We start from the raw sequence: 22,018 nt of genomic DNA on the forward strand, positions 1-22,018 counted from the left end.
TGCAGGGACCTCCTCTGACTTGCTCCCCACCATATCTCTGACATTTTGCACAGTGCCTGGCACACACTAGGTATCCCATAAACATCTGTTGATGTTGTGGAATATTGATAGTGCTGTAGGTATAAAATTCCCATTCACATTAAGCAAAATTGTTAGGAATCCTCCGAAATTCTGTTTTACTAGTAAAAGAAATATTTTTACTATTTAAAATATCACCAATTATGAGTTAGCCCTCAAATCAAACATTTAGTGTAAGAGTACAGAGTAGCTGAAAAAGTGAAGTACTAAGCTTGATGTAGAGAGAGGTGGTGAACATGGATAAAGACAAGCACCCGCAATTCACTGATGGGAGAACAGCGAGTGATGGGGGCAAATATTTTAAAAAGTAAAAGTGATATTGGGCAAAAATTAAAAACTGGTTTTCATGCTTTCTGGTCTTTTTCATTTTATATTAGTTTGGTAGGACTGCTATCACAAAATACCGCCAATTGGGTGGCTTGAACAACAGAATTATTTTCTCACAGTTCTGGAGGCTAGAAGTCCAAGACCAAGGTGTTGGCAGGACTGATTTCTACTGAGCTCTCTCTCAGCCTGCAGGTGGCTGCTTTCTCCTGTGCCTTTACATGGTCTTTCCTGTGTGCCTGTGCATCCCTACTTCTCCTCTTCTGATAAGGACACCAGTCATACTGAATTAAGGCCTCACCCTTATGATCTCATTTCACCTTAATCACCTCTTAAAAGCCGTATCACCAAATACAGTCCCATTCTAAGGTACTGGAATTAGGGTTTCAACACATCAATTTGGGGGAGAAACAATTTAGTCCAACACTGAATTCACTGAATTGTATGCCTTTCATATGTTTAATGTGTAGGCTATGATTTGATTGACACTTTTCTGTAAATGTTGATTTTGAAAAATGTAAGTTTATTGAAACCTGTTGAAAGAAAAACGAAATTATCTACACTATCTACGAGTATCTCTTTTATATGAGTTTTAATTTTCTTATTAACACTACTCCCATCTTCAGTGAAATATTTAGGATCTTCAGTTATAGAACTAGACTTCTGAGAAAGATATTTCCTTAGAATGATAGAAATATAAATCCAAAGAGTATCACATATCTACATTGGCTGCATTGTATCCACAGAGGTTTTCTCAGCATAATTATATGATAAATTGATTTTAAGATCTGTTTCCTTTCCTGTTATAGATTCTAATACATTTTAAGAGTCCATGGAAAATGAGAGGGACACTGCCAATCTGATGAGGTTATAGATTTAAGTTAGCTAGTGTAGTGGTGGGCACATGGAAAAACTCAAGGTTAGTACCTTCCTTGGTTTTGAATATCGCTGAAGGCATCTATAAAGTTAGATTTAAAAATCTCATTTTGCAAAACCTGTCCATTACAATATAGTAGAAAAAAAAACTGATAGCTAATGTATATTCAGTCTTGTTGAATGGATGAACTTCAGAGTACACTTTCTCCAAATGTGCTAAAATAATGGAACATGGTCTCATATATTTTTTGATAAATTGTATAAAAAGGACATTTTGATAAAAAAAAAAATGTGTGGCAGTGTGCAGCTTTGCTTACAGAAGCAAGGAGAAAGAAGAGAAGGCCATCACTATTTAGCTAACTCCTCCCTTTGTTTAGGAAATCAGAGATATGAAGACCACCTATTGCTTCTGTAAACATTGATTCAACTAAACTGTCTTTCTCCTTTTTGGTATAACCTAGAACACTGAATAGTAACCAATCACATTTGCATGAGCAGAAAGCTAATTTAGAAATAAGGAAGTTATGGTGCAAAAATGTCATACGAAGACAGTGTTACCTGCTAATTTTTAGAGGAAAGAGTAAAAAGAATTCTCACATAGAGTCCTGCCATGTGCCCTGGCACCGCTCTAAACACTTTACATGGTATTCCTCCTGGGAAGCCATAAGGTTAAGTTACCATTGTATCCCTATTTTATAGATTAGAAAACTGAGGCAACAAGAGGTTAAGGCCCTGAGTCACACAGCTAATAAGTGAGAGGGCTATGGTTTGAATCCAGAAATGATCCAGCCCAACCTTCCACCCCCACTTATATAACATCCCTACTAGTTGTCAACTGCTTCTAAAAGTTCACATTTCTTTTGAGTGGGATCTTACCTCTTTCAAACATCATCTGCTTTCCTAATCATTAAAGCAACAGCAAAATGTGAACCAAAAGAGAATTTGCCATGATTACGGGTGGGGAAGATCTGATGTTGATAAATATGAATGAGCAAAATGACATGTCTATGAACTTTAACACCTATAGAAAGCAGATAAGGAATCATGTATGCAGCCATACAATGTATCTTGATTTTTTAACTCTGCCCAAAGTGAATATTTCACAGTTCAATTTTAGATGGCATGGCTAGTTTTAAAGTACAACATTTCATTTGTATTACTCTGGTTTTTTTAAAGTGTTGAGAATGCACAAAGAGCCCAGAAAGACATAGAAGAGGTGGGCCAAAGATCACAACATTACCAGCCTGAGAGAACCAACTTTTATTCATCCTTTTGCCTAATTCTTAGGTAGTTCTTGCTGTGTTCCAAGCACTAGGCTAAACACTTAAAATCTAGTGGTGAAAAGATTGAACCATTCTGCCTTCAAAAACGTTATAGTTTAGTGAAGGATAAAGAAGTGAAAAGGCAATTAAAATGCAAAATGATAACAGCTATAATAAGGGTAGTGCAGTGCAGACTGCTTATGAGAAGCTGTGAACTTGAATTTGGAGGTTGGAGGTGAGGGTAGGAAATGGCAGCTATAGCCAATAGCAGTATGAAGAGGAATTAGCCAGGTGGACACGTATGAAAGAGGCAGAGAGATTATTCAGAGCAAAGAGAATATGGTCCATCTGAGGAGCTTAAATGTGGTAAAGCTACCAGGGTAACCAGAGTAAAAGATATAAATCTAAGTTATGCAGGACCTTATACGTCTTATTTTAGGAGTTTCCAAAATGAGAACCCATTGAAGGATTTTATGCATAGGAATGTTACAGCCAACTTCATTTTTAAAAGATCACCAACTACAGGATAGAAAATGAATTGGAGGAAAGAAAAAGTCTAAAGTCAGAGTAACCTGTTTGAGAGGACTTTACTCTAATTCAGGATAAGAGGATAGTGGCCTGGAGCACATCAGTGACAGTTGGAATAGAAGGAAGTGGGGGAATTTGAGAGTTTGTAGAAGATAGAATGCATAGCCTTGTAGATGATTATAACATAGTGAATTATTAAAGTCAAGGTCTCAATAAAGGAGTTTGAGGGCATCCCTATAGAGAAGCCATTATTACACTGATGTTATTATTATTATCCATGAAGATTACCATTTCACGATTTCTTGTCTTTTCCTTTAAAGAGCCATCAGTTGAAGCTTTGAGAGTTTGTTCATTTCCCTCCTCAGTCTTCAGTTCTTGGACCCCAGTATCACTTTATTCTTTTCCACCCTGACTCTTCTGCTCACTGACTCTTAAAGGCCTGAGCAGGTCTCTATCCCATAGTGTTTTGCTCTCAACCAACTGCAAAATATAGGATATAACCTCATGAAGTAATCTTCCAGTTAGTGTTAACTAATACCTTCTCAGGCAGTTAATCCTCCTATTAGCTATTTGCATTTTAATAGAAGAGTAGTACCTGAGGCCTAATCACCTTAAAAATTAATCTCTAGTGATAAAATTCCCATCACCATTTTGACAAGTGGAAAAAAAATATATTAAGGGAAAACATACAAGTATTTCTGGTGGCCTTCGGATAGCATTATTTGGTTGACTTTCCCATCCTGAAATCAGAACAGGCCTGCAGAGAAACAAACAAACAAAAAATGTGACTAAGCACTGAGTTCCCAGAAGCCTTTGCTAAATTACAATGTAGTAAACCATAGTTTAGCTGGGGTCACTTGAGTCTCCTAAGAATGCCATTTTCAAATCACTAGCAACAGCCCCTGGCCATGTATTTAAGGTAGAAACTGGAGAACTTTCAAAATAATAGATCTTCCTACACAAGATTCAGTCTACACAGCAGCCACTTTTTAATTCATCATAGTCTTGTAGCATTACTGATTATCAAGTCTTGAAATGAATATCCAAGGATAGAGAAAATGTTGGAATCAGTATTTCTTTAATGAGTTAGGGATTATTGGCTATTCATTTTCAACTATTTGTAATTGAAGTCTTGGAATAATGGAATTTATCAGAGAAATGCCTCATTCACCCTTGTATAATTTGAACATACTGAAATGGCACATATGGACTCGTAAATCGTTTGTGTGCACAAGGGGGTAATATATCAGGCCACCCCTCATTCAGTCAGTGCTGGGGGGAGGAAAGGCATGGAAGTATGAATTATTGCTTACTAGACAGAATCCCATAACTTCACGTCTTACATTTCCAGAAAAATTTTTTTATGTAACCTTCATATTATTTATACTTACTGGTCATTCATGATAAAAGACACTTTATCATGAGGTTTGTTGTGTGTGTTTTTTTTTCCCCAAGGTTTTTTTAATTATTTATTTATCAAAACACTCACAAATGTTTTTGACAAAGTCACTTTTGGGCAGTCAAACAAATCATTGACCTGGGCTTGGAGCAACGTGCCCTGTTGTCTACACAGGGTTTAATTAGGCTTATAGTCACTAATACACCAGCCAGAAATGAAAAATGTGTTAAAATCATATTAAATCGTTTCTTTGTGGGTAGTTTTATGTCCTTACTCATTAAAGCTGAAACAAGAAATTTAGTTACTGTTTTTAGCCATGCAGAGTGCACGTACAAGGCGTCCCCCCAAAAATATATACAGGGTGTCTGTAGGGTGTATTACATTTTGAAAATGAAGTGTGCTTTAATAAACACTGGCTTTATAATTATTCAAAATGGTGTATCATTTTTTGGGACACCCTATATTGTATTAGAAAGGCAAACGTCTGCTCTAAAGCATCAATTTTCCAGAACTAATTCCTTTCACTATTAAAAGTATTTTCTTACCACAAGTCTTTTATATGCTAATTGAAATCCCATCCACCAGGATCGAGACTATACATATGTCAGCCTGAGATCCTAAAATTTTCTCTCATAAGAGGATGTTTGTAAAAATCACATGTGCTATATGGATATCAATAAAATACTCATGAAAAAAATGATCTATTTTATATTATTTACATTTGCTGTTTATTTCATGGGTTTAGACTTTTCATTTTATTTTCAAGATCTTGTAGATCCTTGCTATTCAGAGTGTCCTTGGGCCTGCAGTGTCAGTGTATCTCAGAAGCTTGTTAGAAAGGCAGATTCTCAGGTCCCCCCAACCCCCTACTCTCCCATAGCTAGGTGCCTGTGTCTGAAGAGGATTTTCATGAGGTTGCCATCAAGCTGTTGGCTGGGGCTGTGATCTCATCTGAAGGTTCTGCCCACAAGGTGCTGGCTGGCTCCAGTTCCTCATCACATGGGCCTTTCCGCAGGCCACCTTATGACATGGCAGTTAGCTTTCCGCAGAGCAAGCAATCCAGAAGGGCTTGAGAGAGAAAACATACCCAAGATGGAAGCCATGATCTTTTTACAAACTAACCTTGGAAGTGACAGTCCATTACTTCTGCCGTATTGTATTCAATGGAAGCAAGTCAGTAAATCCAGCCCATACTAAAGGGAGAGGATTACACACAAGTATGAATACCAGGAGATGGGGGTCACTACAGACTGACCACAGTTGTTGTTGTTGTTGTTTTCTTAATCTAGCTTCCATATTTTCTAGCATGTCTATTTTGAACATATATTACATGTGTAATAAGGAAAAGCAATAAAATTAAAGAAAAAATGTTCTTTTATCAGAAATATTAATCAAAACAGTCAATTCTCTTTGGAGCTTTCTTAGTAAGACAATTGAATTGAATGAAGACAGGATTTATTAATGACCTTCCTGGCCACATATTAGATTCAGGTTATGGATTTAGTTATGAACCCAAGTCTGACATTATTAACCTAGCAGGGTTTTATATAGCTTACAAATTTCTACACTGAAAAATTGAAATAGCAAAACCCCTAGCAGTAATGTGAATACATCAATTTTTCTCATTGCCTGTTCTTGCTCTGTTCTCAATAGTATGCTTGAGAGTTCAAACCGGCTTGATGAAGAACACAGGCTGATTGCCAGGTACGCGGCAAGACTGGCGGCAGAGTCCACTTCGTCTGTAAGTAGTTTGAATGAGAGGATGTCCTGTTTCTTGTTGATCTTATAGTCAGTACTACAACAGAAGAGCTCAGGAGTTGCTACTGTGTGGTCAGCAAGACCTAAAAGTGGTCTGGTCTTCCGCTGCTTCCATGTTTGCCCTTTTCATCTATCATTCTGGTATGGCCTAGATCTTAGCTTGAGAAATTCTGTTACTACATTGCTGAAACAGCCTAACACTGACTTCTCTGGATAATTTCTGATCAGTTAATATAAAGAGCAAAGCAATGACTCAAAGCCACAACTGGCCCAGATAAGTTTCAATATGTAAAATATGTATGAGAAAAAGAAAATTATGTAATGAAATCACAAGAAAAACCTGGGTCCCAGGTCAAAGCTGCCATATGCCAGATTTAGTTATAGAAAGTCACTTAGGATATAAACCATAGATCCAAAACCTCTTCATTGGCAACATAGATCATTTCTCTTTTAAAAGAAATGCTAATTTAAAATTATAGAAAAGCTTTGAAAGCCAGACCTCTATCACACTTAACCTTTCCTACAATCAACCTTCCAGACATTAAAAAGCAGTCTGAGTTTCTTCATGTCTGTGGGCTTAGGCAATCGGTGCCATTTTTAAAAACTTGTCATTCTTTGGTAGAAAGATTAGTTATAATTTTTTTTTTGTTGTGAAAGCAGTAACTATTGACATAGAGAAATTTCTACAATGTAATGTAGAGCAAAGAAAGCAAGACATAGAGAAGTATACATAATCTGACCCTGTCTTTATAGAACAATGACAAATTAACTCTTGAATAAGTACACATACACACTATATGTATATATGTTACACACACACATATGGTATATTATTACATATATGCATACATGTGCATATAGACATATAATCATATATATGTATATGTGTATTTAATCAATAATTAACTTCATAATATATAATTTATTAGGAGTTAATTTGTGTGTGTGTGTGGTGTGTGTGTGTGTGTGTGTGTGTGTGTGTATGTATAATTTTATAGGAATGGAGAAAGTTATGAATGCATATGCACCAGTTGTTAAAGCTGGTTGCATGACCAATAATGATAAGCTTATGTGATATGAATATAAAGGAGATAGATAGATAGATAGATAGATAGATAGATAGATAGATAGATAGATAGATATCCATCAAAGTTAAATTATATATAAAGAAATGCTAAAAGGCCCTGGCCAGTTTGGCTCAGTGGTTGGAGCGTCGGCCTGCGGTGCAGAGAGACCCGGGTTCGGTTCCCGCTAAGGGCATGTGCCTCGGTTGCAGTTTGTCCCCGGCCCTGGTTGGTCGTGAGGGTGGCAGCCACTCGATGTGTCCCTTCACATCGATGTTTCTCTCTCTCTCTCTCTCTCTCTCTTCCTCTCTCTCCCTCCCACTCTATCTGAACAAAAAACAAAAAAAAAAGAAATGCTAAAAATATGTTGACCTAAAGAAGAAGAAAAAGTTATATCAGCTATGATTTTAAAACTGAAATTTCTAATTGCACATTACAGTGATTGAACAGTAATTCTAGAGAAAGAAAAAGAGTTATTTCAACAGTGAAGTATTTTTTATACCCACCTATATTGAAAGGATGGTTTCAATGGAAACAGCATGGCAAAAATGAAATAGCTCCCCAAAGACTTCAAATTAGAATGCTCAAAAACATTTTTTTATATTCTGTGTATTTGCCTGCCAAAGAATTCTGTTCTGCCTTTCATTTGCATAGATGTGCTCCAGATCCACAGAAAAATTGGTCTTTAGGAGAGGAATGGCAATTTAATTTTATATATTTGATTTTTTAGTTTTGATAGAAATAGTTTATTTTTTCTTGTCTGCATATCTCATATTTCTGTCTTCTCAAACACACGTGGGTTTCCATTCTCAATGTTAAACAGTGTAAACCTCATGTTTTACAGCAGCCAACACAGCAGAGAAGTGCTCCTGACATCTCCTTCACCATTGATGCAAATAAGCAACAAAGGCAGCTCATCGCAGAACTAGAAAACAAGAACAGGTACAGCTGCTTAGACATATTGGTTTTTGATCAAGGTGTGCTTTAAAATACCCAGGTTTTTCACCCTGTCTGAATGTTTAAGGGCACATCCAGAGCCAGTGATGCTGCCTTCTGAGAAGCTAGTCTCTAGATTTTAGATCTTCAGAAAACTCATGAGAAAATATATATGTAGATCCTGAGATAGCAATGCAATTATTGTTTCTCTCTAGACAGCCTCATTTCCCTCTTTCTGACACTTATTTTTATTAAGGAGCTGTCTAATGCAGGAGTACCTTCCTGGGTAATAAAGGAAAATTATCTCTGCCACCCAGAGACAAGTAGAAGGCTGTCCAAGGAGGGCCCCCCGCAAGGACTCTGGGCTAAAAGAGACATTTGAACTGTTATCACCATCACCCAGATGTTCAAGCCAAACATCTCCATGTCCAGTCCATCAGCAGGTTCTTTAATTCAACATAGATTGATTCACAGTCTACCCCCACAGCATATCCCCAAACTGCCCACTTCATCTCCACCATTATCACTCAATCCAACCTGTCATTTTACAAAACATAAATCATATCATGTGATTTCCTGTCCAAAACACACTTTGACTAAAATGCACTCCTCTTACCGTGATCTGCAAGGTCTTTCCTGGCTTGATTCCTGCCTACCTTTCCAGCCTCAGCTCATCTTGCTCTTTACAATCCTGCTTCTTTCTTTCCTTTCAGCCTTTGTACTTATCGTTCTCTGGACTTAGAACACTTTTCCTCGGGGTCTCTGCATGGATGGCTCCTTCTCATCATCCAGAGCTTAGCTCAAAAGAGCTATCTAATCTTGCCCACTAACTTCTACCCCAGGAATTACTCTATTACAGCCGTGTGTGTGTGTGTGTGTGTGTGTGTGTGTGTGTCTTATCACTGTCTGAAATAATTGTGTTTGTTTCCTTTTTTATTGTCTGTCTTCTCTGACTGAAATGGAAGTTCTTTGAAAACAGAGGCCATGCCAAATGACCCTCAAGCTTCCAGAGCCTGATATATTGTAGAAGCTTGGTAAATATAGAAAGAATGGGCTCGGCCTGTGTGGCTCAGTGGTTGACGGTTGACCCATGCACAAAGAGGTCGCCAGTTCAATTCCCGGTCAGGACACATGTCCAGGTTGTGGGCCAAATCCCCAGTGTGGGACATGGAGGAGGCAGCCAATCGATGTTCTGTCTCATAGATGTTTCTATCTCTCTCTCTCCTTCTTCCTTCCTCTCTCTCTAAAATCAATAAAAAAATAAATAAAATATATATAGAAAGAGTGTGAAAATAATAAATAGTTGAGTAAGATCTCAAACTCAGTACTGATATAGACCAACACAGGAACAACTTGTACATTTTATATTTCTTAGAGCAGCACCATAATGTCTTAACATTTAATTCCATTCTTAAACACTGATGTCACTTCTGAGATCAAACTAGTAAAGCAGGTTGTGATCATTGTTTCATGCCAATAGAGTTTGACCTGAGAATTTTAGCATAAATGGCCAACGAATTCCTCAAAGTTATACAGAAAACATTAAAAGGAAAGTACAAATTCAGTTGGCACATTTTCATATTCTTATAAAGGAATAAAGACAAGAGTGAAAATTCACAAGTCCACACATATTTTATCTTGGTTGCAGCATTAACCTGCTGTCCCACTTTTCCAAAGCACTTTGTTTTCCCTTCCAATCCTCTGCTTCCACTCAACATGGGGATAGCACACTTGAGTGGAAAGAAATCGGAACTTCCTTTAAGCAAATACCCCCAGGGATAGCTGCTTCCATATGGGATTCCAGAATCAGCAGGAAGTACCATGATTGTCCTAAGGACCTGGCTATGCCATGACATCACTCTTCCTGCTTGCTTCTAGGATGTTTTGGGATTGTACTCTCTGAATGCATGTTTCATGACCAGAGAAAGAAAAAAGAAATGGAAATGAGATGGTAGAAAAGGAGCTCCATCCTGTCTCTGAGTTATTTCATGGTCCCTAGATTCCTCACCCCATGCTGATGAGCATCTGGTCTGCTGGAACTCTAAGCCAGCATTCTCATGCCCTCCAAGACCCCAGAACCAAATCCCAGAAGCTTGTCCAGGTCACACTTCTGCACCATGGAAATTTACCTCAGGGGTCCCAGAGTTTCCAGGGTGACAACTAACTTACTAATCAGATCTCTGAGCTTCAGAGGAAGATAGCATTCCTCATCACACTTCATGTCTACCTTAGGTAAAAATCATGGACATTTCAGCAATGATCTTTAGAAGAGCATGCATTCTTATAGAACCCTGAGAGGAGCCAGTTGGGGTTAGTATTAGCAGTAGCAGGACTCTTCAGATTATAATGTATATGTCACAGCCTGCCTAGGCTACAACTGTCAGGGCAAGTACCAAAGACTGAGGGAGTCTGATATATGTGAGCTTTGGAGCTAACAAGCCTGGGTTCAGATCGCCTCTACCACTTATATGCTATTGAACTTGGGCAAGTCTTTTAACTAGTCTATGCTTTGATTTTAACATTCATGAAACAGATAATAGTAGTGCCTATAAATAATAAAATTGTTATGAGGATTAAATAAAGTAATATTAAAGAAGACAGTACAGTTCCTGGGTATAGACTAAGCACTCAATGCTCATTACATATCTTATGATTTTTTTTTTTCATATCAGAGCTGCTGCTTCTTTGTACCACATAGCTCTGTTGTGGTTCTATCCTTACTACCAACAAGGAGAACTAGTAGGAGTCATGGACTCTCAGGATGTTAGAACCCTGGAGGAGATCTTCAAAATCCGGTACACTGATTTTCAGGCTGAGCTCTAAGAGACCCTGGAACCTCTGTAGGGGTGCCTGAAGACAGGGAAGAAAGGGCTGGGAGCACCCTTTCTTTGAGATACTGGGTTTCCATGGAATATTTCTTTGAAAGAAAGATTTCACCATGGAATACAAAGGGGGACCAAAACAGGTTGAAAACAGCTGATTTATGGTCCAGTCTTCTCACCATACTCATGAGATGTGTAGTGACTAGTAATTAGCTTCTTAATGCTGGTGTGTTGAAGCAGACAGTTGTAAATTAGCCTTTCAGATAGAAAGTCATCTCCCTTGCTCACCAAGTTCACCTTCCATTCTTGGTGCTTTGTTCTGTCTTACTGGCTCTGAGCATTTTGTTGGGTGGGAGACTGACCCCCTTCCCCAAGAATATATGACTTGTTACCTTGCTAATGGCTTCTAACTCACTTAGCGATAATATGCCTTACACAGGTCACCTATCCTTTATAGCCGGCCTAATGTTCACCTCAATGCAGGGCAGCCCAGGCCCAAACATCAATAATAGACTGATGTGTCTCACCCCTGACAGAGGTCACACCAAGAGCACTCATGTCGCAAACTCAATTACAGTGAACCCTTTTAAAACCACTTCCCTTCTAAGGCGACTCTCATCGAGATCTATTGTTAAGGCTGAAAATGTTAAGAAAAAGAGAAAGAATTTTGACTAACTGTGGCCTTCTTGGATAAATTCAGTAAGAGGGATTTCATTCCTGGTGAGTGAATGGGGTTATTTAGTTTTGTGAAATGAGCACCATTTATCCTCATTTCCCCTTTAAGCACCTCTTACTTGGTCGCTGTGGTTACTTTATGGTGTCAGTATGATCATAAATAATAGGAAGATACATTTTTGTCCCTTTAGCGGTATACTTTTCAAAGCTGAGCACATTACCACAGCATTATAGTCCCTACTAGGGAGATTCATAGGTCCTGGTGAGAACACTCAGCTTGAAGGCTCCAACTACAGAATCCTTTTGGTTTGGATATACTGGAGAGAAAGTCAGAAGCCTCTCATCCACAGCAGCCAACTAGCTACAGCCAACGCCTTATAAACTCAGTTCATTTAGTGAGGGTAGGTTCTGCTCTAAAACATAGGATGACCCCTGATCTGATCTGCTCTGATGTTAGATCCTGGATACTCTGAGAGCTAACTGACTCTGGTTTCTTACCTTCTTCCTCTCTCCCAAGAGAAATCTTACAGGAGATCCAGAGGCTGCGGCTAGAGCATGAACAAGCTTCTCAGCCCACTCCAGAGAAGGCACAGCAAAACCCCACTCTGCTGGCAGAACTCCGGCTCCTCAGGTAAGACAGGGAGCCCAAGGCATCTCTGGGAAACAGGTACTTGAGATCTTCAATAAAGTCTAACAGTGTCTAACCAGAAACCGGTCCTCAGTCAGCTTCTGACCTTTGTTTTTTAATTGCACACACCTAATTGCTGAGATTTAGGTGTTTAGGGAAGAGGCTGTTTATATTTTATTCTTTTATTTGATACAGAAAAAAAGAAACAGTTTTTTAGATCAGAAACAAAATCTTTACCTGGAAAAAAAGAATTGAACTCGGATCTCTTTAGTTATTTGCACCATCAATAAAGTGTTTATGATACAAATGATCAAAACATGTTTACATTTAAAAATTTACCTGTAATGCATAAAATGGAGTCTGGTTTTTGCTAAATCTGAGTCCCTAAAAACTTTATGGACAGATCTTAAAAAATAGACTTCATCATATCTTCTTGTTCTGTAACTGAGGTAAAAGGCCCGGGTTTACATACTCTGTCATCATAAAGTATTTGAGTTGGAAAGAACCTTAGAAGTTCATCTGATTCAACCCCTGAATTTCGGTGCACTTCTCAGAGTCAGACAGGTAGAGAGCAGCAGGACATGGATGAGGACTGCAGTGGCTCCCTCTGCAACCATGGGCTCCGCATCAGACTGGCTTCCCACCGTGCCTTGAATATGATACATACTCAAAGCTATTTGTGTAGCAAACAAAACAAACATAAATTCAAAGACATTCCCTCATAGAAATGTCATATTTCTCAAGGCACTTTCAGTTAGCATACTTTCCATCTTTCAGTTTGGGTGCCAAGTACATTCCAGGTATATCTAACTCTGCGGCATACTTCTAAGTATAGTCACGTGCCACGTAATGACATTTCAATAAACTCTCAACCACATATATGATGGTTGTCCCATAAATTTATAATGGAGCTGAAAAATTTCTATTACCTAGTGATGTCATAGCCATCATAATGTAGTAGCACAATGCATTGCTGGTGATGCTGATGCAAACAAGCCTACTGAGCTGCCAGGCATGTAAAAGTATATCACATTCAATTATGTACAGTACATAATGCTTGATAATGATAATAAATGACTATGTTATTGGTTTATGTATTTACAATATTATACTTTCTATCATCATTTTAGTGTATACTCTTTCTACTTATAAAAAAATTTGCTGTAAAATAGTATGCTGAGTTATGCCAGCAGCAGCCTCATACAGCTTGTGTTTACTTTGTCTCTTCATTGTATCATTTTCTCATATTTTATTTAATAGCATGTTATTTTGTACAGTAAAATGCTATACAGGCTTGTAGCCTAGGAGCAATAGATTCTACCATATGGCCTAGGTGTGTAGTAGACTATACCATCTAAGTTTGTTAAGTGCACTTTTAAGATGTTCACATGACAACAAAATTGCCTAATGATGCATTTTTTTAGAACACATCCCTATTCTTAAGTGGGACATGACTATACCAATGCTTCTTTTCAGAAACCCTTGTCAGAATTAGAGTGCCATTTACTTTCTCCATACAAAGAGACTAAATTAAGCAGGTTCTGTAGGGCTATGTTTGCAGTTTACCAAGTCCCTACTGATTGCAGTCATGGATGTTTCTGGGGGTTCCACTCTAGCCCTGCTCTTCTGACCTGTTAACATCTGAATACTGCAGCACCCCCGGCCCAGGCTGCAGGACCTGTCTGCTCTGAGCTGGGACCCAATCTCCCCTGGCCCATGCACCTGGCTGGAGGGACCGACCCTTCAAAGGCTTGAGTTATAAAAAGGAAATCTATAGAACCTGCATCTGGTGGGACTGCTTAGAGTATGAGAGTACATCATACTTCAGAATAACAAAATAATTTTTTAATATGTTTCTATTGAATTTTTAGAGAGAGATAGAAACATCGATGTGAGCGAGAAACATTGATCGGCTGCCCCCTACTGGGGATTGAGCCCACAACCCAGGCGTGTGCTCTGACTGGAAATCGAACCAGGACCTCTCAGTCCATGGGATGGCGCTCAATTCACTGAGCCACACTGGCCAGGCAGAATAACAAAATAATTTAATGGAAGAAACAGAAATTCTTTCTTTTCAACCTATGTGATTTCTGGTCCTTCCTTCAGAAAGCTGTGTTGGAAATCCTTGCACATTGCAGTACACCATCACCCAGAAGGGATGAAAATGAAAAGAAGGGCAAAGTGATGTTTCATGTCATCCTCCTCCTCAAAGGCATATAAAAGTAAATGACTGTTTGAAAGTATCTTTCACCACATAGGATTATGCAGGCCCTCCAACTTTACAAGTTGAAAATTAAGTTTAATATATGCAGAAGTACAACTGAATAAACCAGCTTGGAAACACAGTAGTCATTCATCTACACGTCAGAGTACATTTTCTCTACCTGAAATGTTTTCTATACTTCTTCTACCGGTTGTTCCATTCTCTAGTAGAGGGATAATTGACTAGGAATTTTTCATAAGCATGTTCATCAAATCCCACCAGTTAGCATTTGCTTTGTAAAGTAGTTGGTTCCATTTGGATAATACAGTCTGGGAAAGCATCTAGATATATCTGGGTCACAGATGATGAGTTTTCCAACTGACATTTCTTCCCTCTGGTCCTGACTTGTGGGCATTCCCATGGCCCCAGCTGAGCCCAAAGCTACGTGAAGGGTTCTGGCTCTGCAAGAACTCGTATACTTTTGGCTCTCCCTGTCAGCTGGTGCCCCACGCCTGAGGCTTGAGATATGAAGCCTGAGACACCTCAATTCCAGCTCATTCGCTTTGCCTGCCTCCATACTCTACACATTTCTTCTATCTGGAAGAAGAAATACCCTCCCCTTAAGAGTATTTCTCTAGATACTTAAAAACTACTTATTCTGTGCTGAACACTTTCACAATTTATGGATTTCACAGATACTCTAACATCCCAGGTTAAGAAACCCAGCTCTGGGTGTCCTAAGTTTTATTCTTTAGACATTTCAGACTTTGAAAGCACTCCAAAACAATAGCCTCTAGCATAGTTACTTTGGCCTTCATTCACACTGAGGGGTGACCATGAGAAACAGCCACAAAAACTCATTTTTTTTTTTTTAATCCTCACCGGAGGACATTTTTCCATTTTTTGTTCAGGTAGAGTGGGAGGGAAAGAGAGGAACAGAGAGAGAGAGAAACATTGATGCGAAAGGGACACATTGAGTGGCTGCCACCCGCACAACCGACCAGGGCCGGGGACAAACTATAACCAAGGCACGCGCCCTTAGCGGGAACCGAAACCGGGTCTCTCAGGACCGCAGGCCGATGCTCTAACCGCTGAGCCAAACCGGCCAGGGCTAGAAACTCATTTTGTAGCTTTGATAGAGGTCTTCTCATTTCGTTACCTCCTTCCCAGGGCCTTTTGTTGAGAAACCAACAGGAGAAAAGTTCCTTTAGCTCAGGAAAAGGAGAGGATATAAAGGAGCAGAGCTTTGCTTTTCATGAACTCATAGTTTATTTTTTATCTTAAGAGCGCTATGACCTCTCTAAATGATCATATTTTCCTTTTCAGTTTAGCCACAACAAAGCTGAAAGCCACGTTTGCCACCCAGATCTGGCAACTGACTAGGACTGATAGGCATTTCTGTGTGCTAATCTGACACTTCCTATCCACTAAACTCCGCTTCCACTGTTCCATGAAATTGCTGTAACAAACCTGGGAGATGGACCCCATTGTACTCTCTTTACAGATATGGAAACTAAAATTCAGAGAAGTTAAATAACTTGCCCAAGAACCTGCACATTTAATAGCACAGGTGGATTCCATCTCCTCTTCCTGGGTCTGAATTATGTATCTCCTGCTTGAACTATTACATTGAGCACTTAATTGAGTCCCAGCCTCTGTCCGTCTACACTGCTATCAAAATTCTCTTTCTTCTTTTAATTCAGTCAACAAATATTTCTAAAAGACAGTGTGCCCAGAACTTTTCTGGGCATCGCAATACCATGATGAGTTGGAAAAGATACTGTTCCTGGTCTCACAGAATTTGTGGTCTAGTAGGAAAATGACATAAATCAAATAATCACACAAATAAGAATATAATTATAATCTGAGATAAGTGCTATAAGAAACCTTCCTTTTTATTAAAAAAGATTATTAAATCTACACTTTACTAGAGTCAGAAAGGGCTACCATAGGAAGGATTGTTTGAGTTAAAGTATGAAGAAGGGAACATAGGGAATAGGGATTAAGGGTGGGGAAGGGAACCTGCTACAGCTGAAGAAGGGGTGCTTCTGTAAGGCACAGTATATGTACAAAGACCAAATGGCAGGGGCAAATATGATACTTTTTTAGGAACTAAAATGTCTATAGACCTAGAATGCCGTGAATGAAGTGGTACATGGTAAGAGATGGTGCTGAAAATGCAGGTAGGGATAGATCATGATTCTGTGGTCTTTCAGCTCATCTTAAAGATATTGCTGTTAATCCTGCAACAGGAAACCATTGAAGGGTGAGTTACATTTCAGGCCAATACGCTGGATTAGATTGTCAAATCAGACTGGCATGAACCAGAGATCTTACTCCAGTATTGAGCTTTACTAATAATTTCAAAAATACAGGCAAGCAAGAGGTACAGATGAAGCAGAGAAGGTCTGAAACATTTCATATGGTTCCCAGGGTTGTTCCCATTAGATGTAGCTTCCGAGAGAAATTTTGCAAGGTGATTTAATAAGCCTTCCCTGAACTTCTGCAACTATATAGAACTGTCCATCTCCTTCTGGGTTACCACACATAGCAGTTTATTCTTATTTATACCTCACACTCACCATCATTGTTTTGAACTTTTTCATGTCTCCTGCACTCTCACCCAAGGACAAAAACTGTATCCTACTCATTATTTTGTTCATGGTATCTCAAAACAAAAGTGCTGAAAAGATGTTTGTGGTTTGAATGCATAAAATGCAAAACCACTAAGAAATAGCCAAAGAACTGTGCAAGGATAATACCATCCTCTATAATGAAGAGAAACATTTCTTAAAACTGTGAAGCAACTTACAACACACTACAAATCTCAAGAAAAACAAGTATTATTTTCCATATTTATCCCTTGCCTAAAAAATAATCATCATATTATACACTCCCCAAAATGCACTTTTTTCACAGTACATAAAATCATTTTTTGTGACAATTTGTTAACATAAACTGGTTTTTTGCTTTGTTTTACCGATTAAAATAGAATTGTAATCTCTGGTGCAAGTCTGTGGTTTCCAGACTTGAATTTCATAGACCAGTTTAGTTTTTGTTGTTGTTGTTTTTAATATGTTTTTATTGATTTTAGAGAGAAAGGAGAGGATAGAGAGATAGAAACATCAATGAGAGAGAAATACCAATCGGCTTCCTCTCGCATGCCCCCTATTGGGGATTGAACCTGCAACTCAGGCACATGTCCTGACCAACCAGGAATCAAACCAGTGACCTCTTGGTCCATGGGACGATGCTCAACCAACTAAGCCACACCAGTTTGGTTTTATAATTGTTTTTGGCAAACAACAAAAAGTTGAGTACTCTTGTGTTACCATATAATATTTTTAAAACTACCATCATTTGTGTTGTCACAACAGTTTCATGAATGATGGTATATGTTTTAATTCTTATTTTTAATAACTTTAAGCCTACAGAAAAGTTGTAAGAATATTACAATGAATTTTCTTCTATGCTTCACCTAGAGATCGTAAACATTTGCCACATCCTTCTCTCTGTCACTGTGTGTGTATGTGTGTGTGTGTTTATACATAAATTACATGTGCATTTTTGATGAGCCATTTGAGAGTAAGTTGCTGACGTAATAACCCTTTACCCTCTAAGTATTTATGTATATATTTTCTAGAAAAAAAGATATTCTCTTATATGACCATGGTATTATTATCAAATTCAGGAAAGTTAATATTGATATTTATTATTATCCAATATGCAATTTATATTAAAAATTTGCTTATTATTCCAATACTGTCCTAAAAAAAATAGGTTTTAACATGTGCAAAACTAAAGATAAGCTGACAGAATTTCAGTTTATTTCATTTCAGAATTTTATTCTGAAATTCTGTCAGATTATCTGACAGATATTTGACATTTGAGATGAATATATTTACCTCTGTGTAAATAAAATCACTACTTAGTCCTTGTTTTCTCATTTTTTTCTTGGAACAGTAGAGGTTACACTACAGATTTGTTATCAGACCCATATTTGGTAATCACTGGTGTAAGTACTTACAGAGAAGATTAAATAAAGACATTAAATTAATTTTTTTCATTGAATTCAATCAAATGCATAAAAGAGTAAACAACATGTTTAGAAGATTACTATAAGATAAATGTACAAATAATATTTTTTTTAATCCTCACCCAAGGATATTTTTCCATTGATTTTTTTTTTTTTTTTTTTTTTTTGGTACCTGCCCTTAGCGGAAACCGAACCCCGGACTCTCTGGTCCGTAGGCCGATGCTCCAACCACTGAGCCAAACTGGCCAGGGCATTTTTGTTTTTGTTTTTTTTTTTTTGGATAGAGTGGAAGGGAGGAGAGAGAGAGAAAGAAAGAAACACTGATGACATGACCCTGACCCGGGTTTATACCTGCAACTAAGGTATGTGCCCTTGTCCGAGAATCAAAACCATGACCCCTTCAGTCCTCGGGCCAACACTCTAACCACTAAGCCAAACTGGTCAGGGAAAATAAGATGTTAATTATGATTAATTCTAAATACAGTAGTTAACTGTTTCTGATAGTTTTTAGATGCCTTTCTTAGTACTTCTTGCCTACAATATAAAAATTGTGTGGCTCAGTTAGTTGAGCATCATCCTATTTTTTTTTAAAGAATTTTGTTTCAACCTTCTTCTCAAAGTGTTCTTATGCCCAAAAAGCCAAAAATTATAGATAACTATCTAGAAGAGAATTGGAAATAAATTATAATGATTATTTACACTTCTACCAAGCCCTACTAATGAATGTATTTGGGACACCATGTACAGACAAGATCAAGGAAAAAACAGCTAATGGACTTGTCATTGAAGAATATTTTTGAAGAAGGCAAAATTTTTTCAAAATTAGAATCTGTAGTCCAGGAAGACAAAGACTGAAGTAAGATACCATTAAAGTTTATAAAATTATGATGTTCCTTATCCACAGGATTCAGAAAAGAGGCAATTGTTAAGGAACTCAAAGGAAAGATTGCTCTGGTAGCAAACATTAGTGGCAAATAAAAGCTGAAAATATATGCAAAAAGAGTTGAGATATGTTTATACATTTTAAATTCATCATTCATTTTACTTTTTTATTTTTTTTATTTTTTTATCCTCACCAGAGGACATTTTTGCATTTATCTTCAGATAGAGTGGGAGGGAGAGGGGGAGGAAGAGAGAGAGAAAAACATCTATGTGAGAGAGACACACTGAGTGGTTGCCACCCACACGACCCCAATAGGGGTGGGAACAAACTGCAACCAAGTCACGTGCCCTTAGTGGAAATCAAACCCAGGACTGTCCGGTCCATAGGCTGATGCTCTAACCACTGAGAGCCAAACCAGCCAGGGCTCATCATTCATTTTAGAGTAAGCCAATATGAAAGCAAATTATAAATGTCTCATTTATATCTATAACCTGTCCTTCCACAAAATATCTTTCAATTAAACGAGCCATTGACCTAACTCAGTGTGACATTTTTATATTGTCAATTTTTTATTTAAAAGTCCTTACTGTAGCTACACTTCACATTATGTCTGTGCCATTAAGACTAGGCATATCTATTTATTATACATTAATGCATATATGGTTAAAACATCCACACATTTAACAAATGTAAGTTCCAATATTTTAAATTCAGAGAAGCCTTTGGGGCAAGAAAAGAAGTATGTATTTCTTATTCACTAATGGTTATGAAATAATCTATTTGAAATTGATTTGAAAAGTATACATATACTTCAGAAATGTGAACCATTAACATTCTTCATACTGTTTCATTTATTTCCCCCTCTTGAAGATATTTTTGATACCTCTTAGTGTTAACATCAATGATAAGAGTATAGAGATTGTCCTTAGGTTTCCATTCTTACTGATAGTTTTAGTTCTACAAAACAAAACAAAATTAAACAAAGATAAACCTATTAGATTATTTTCCATTAAAACAATATGTAGGAACTTCTTTATTCTGACTTCACTTCATGAAACCAAACCCAAACCAAAAAAATTATATTGACTGTAATAACTATGCACCATTAATATTTGACCTCTGAAAGGCACTGTTTTGCATACTAAAGATGGAAGAGATGAAAAGTGTACTTTTCTAAATTCAATTTCCAAATATTAAGGTAATGAATATTTTCTGTAAGATTTACAAAAGTGTCCTTGGGATTGGAGGATCTATGGGGTTGGACTTTTTCAGTGATTTAGTTTTTGTGTGTCAAGGAAACCCAATGACACAGCACAGAGGCCATGACATAGTAAGCATTCAGAAAAGATTTCATCCAATGGCTAATCCCCAGGGTAGAAGGGAAGACGTGTCTAAAGGACTCTAATTCTGTTTTAGTATGACTTCTAACAAATAAATGTACACTTCATTCAAGCTGTAATTATTCACTTATTTGACATTTTTCTGCCTAGTAACCATGTCAGACACCCAGAAATGCCCCTTTTCTGGTGGTCCTCTAGTCCCACAAGATTGGGAAATGTGATTAACTCTGAGTTTAATGCTGTTTCTAATGGCAACTGCTTCTTTCTTAGACAGCGCAAGGATGAGCTAGAACAGAGAATGTCTGCTCTCCAGGAGAGCCGGAGAGAACTAATGGTCCAGTTAGAAGGTCTCATGAAGCTACTAAAGGTAAGACATCAGCATTTGTAAAAACTTTTTGCACACAACATGCATTAGTTTTTACAATTATTATATGTGATTTCCCCCAAAATGTGGTTTTAAATTCAGTTATAGGAACTTTTCTTAGATAGATCAAATAATAGCACTCAATTATAGGGTTTATTCTTATCCATTTTCTGGAACCAGACTACTAAGGACCTTCATGGAACAACTTCTTCTTGGCTTATTTCCAGTTTCATATGTCCTTGAAAGTAATAAAACTGGATCTATTTAGAAATAGTTTACTTTAATAGCTTTCAGTAGTTCTGACTAAATTGAACAGAAGTTAATGTCTAATTCATAAAATAAAGATATAGCCATTAAGTAACTTTGGTGGTAATAGTTTCATTAAAAGGAGTAACTTTATTAATTTCAGTAAAATTTTTTATCTTACCTGTGTGGCTTTAGCTGCAAGTCACATAAGTTCTATGGGTCTCAAATGCAAACTATAAATGGAAATATCTCCTTACTTTTTTTTTTAATCCTGTTGCCTGAGAAATATTAATCCTTTGGGCCAAAAAGAAGTTGCTGATAAATTACTAACAAATCTAGTTTCATAAAGTTGAGCTTTAAAAAAAAAAAAAATGTATTGATCTCCTTACTTTTCTGAAGGTAGTGTGTTTAAAATGATGATCTCTACTAGTCCTCTACAGAGTGCTATAATCTGTTATTCTCATTGGGAAATGACATTCTTCCTTTTATAAATCCTTATTCCCTTTCTCAATATACACTGAATCACATTTTAAGTCAAATGTAAACTAATTATGGCCGCATGTTCATAGTCAGCCCAGTAGAAATGTCAGTGCTGT

At 37.5% G+C, this 22,018-nt stretch overlaps 1 protein-coding gene across 31 annotated transcripts in view; it reads left to right on the plus strand.

Moving 5' to 3' along the window:
• DTNA (dystrobrevin alpha) overlaps positions 1–22,018 on the plus strand; it is a 366,392-nt gene that overhangs the window by 319,376 nt on the left and 24,998 nt on the right. For 29 of the 31 annotated variants that reach the window (XM_036246103.1, XM_036246100.1, XM_036246106.1 and 26 more), the window contains 4 exons: positions 6,121–6,208; positions 8,134–8,231; positions 12,240–12,353; positions 21,083–21,179. In XM_036246103.1, the coding sequence (XP_036101996.1) occupies positions 6,121–6,208; positions 8,134–8,231; positions 12,240–12,353; positions 21,083–21,179 (397 nt within the window). The remainder of the gene's footprint in view (positions 1–6,120; positions 6,209–8,133; positions 8,232–12,239; positions 12,354–21,082; positions 21,180–22,018) is intronic. The other 2 variants (XM_036246104.1, XM_036246108.1) reach the window with 1 other exon arrangement.

This window comes from Molossus molossus, unplaced genomic scaffold (assembly GCF_014108415.1).
Source record: "Molossus molossus isolate mMolMol1 unplaced genomic scaffold, mMolMol1.p scaffold_m16_p_6, whole genome shotgun sequence".
In the NCBI taxonomy this organism is placed as follows: Eukaryota; Metazoa; Chordata; class Mammalia; order Chiroptera; family Molossidae; genus Molossus; species Molossus molossus.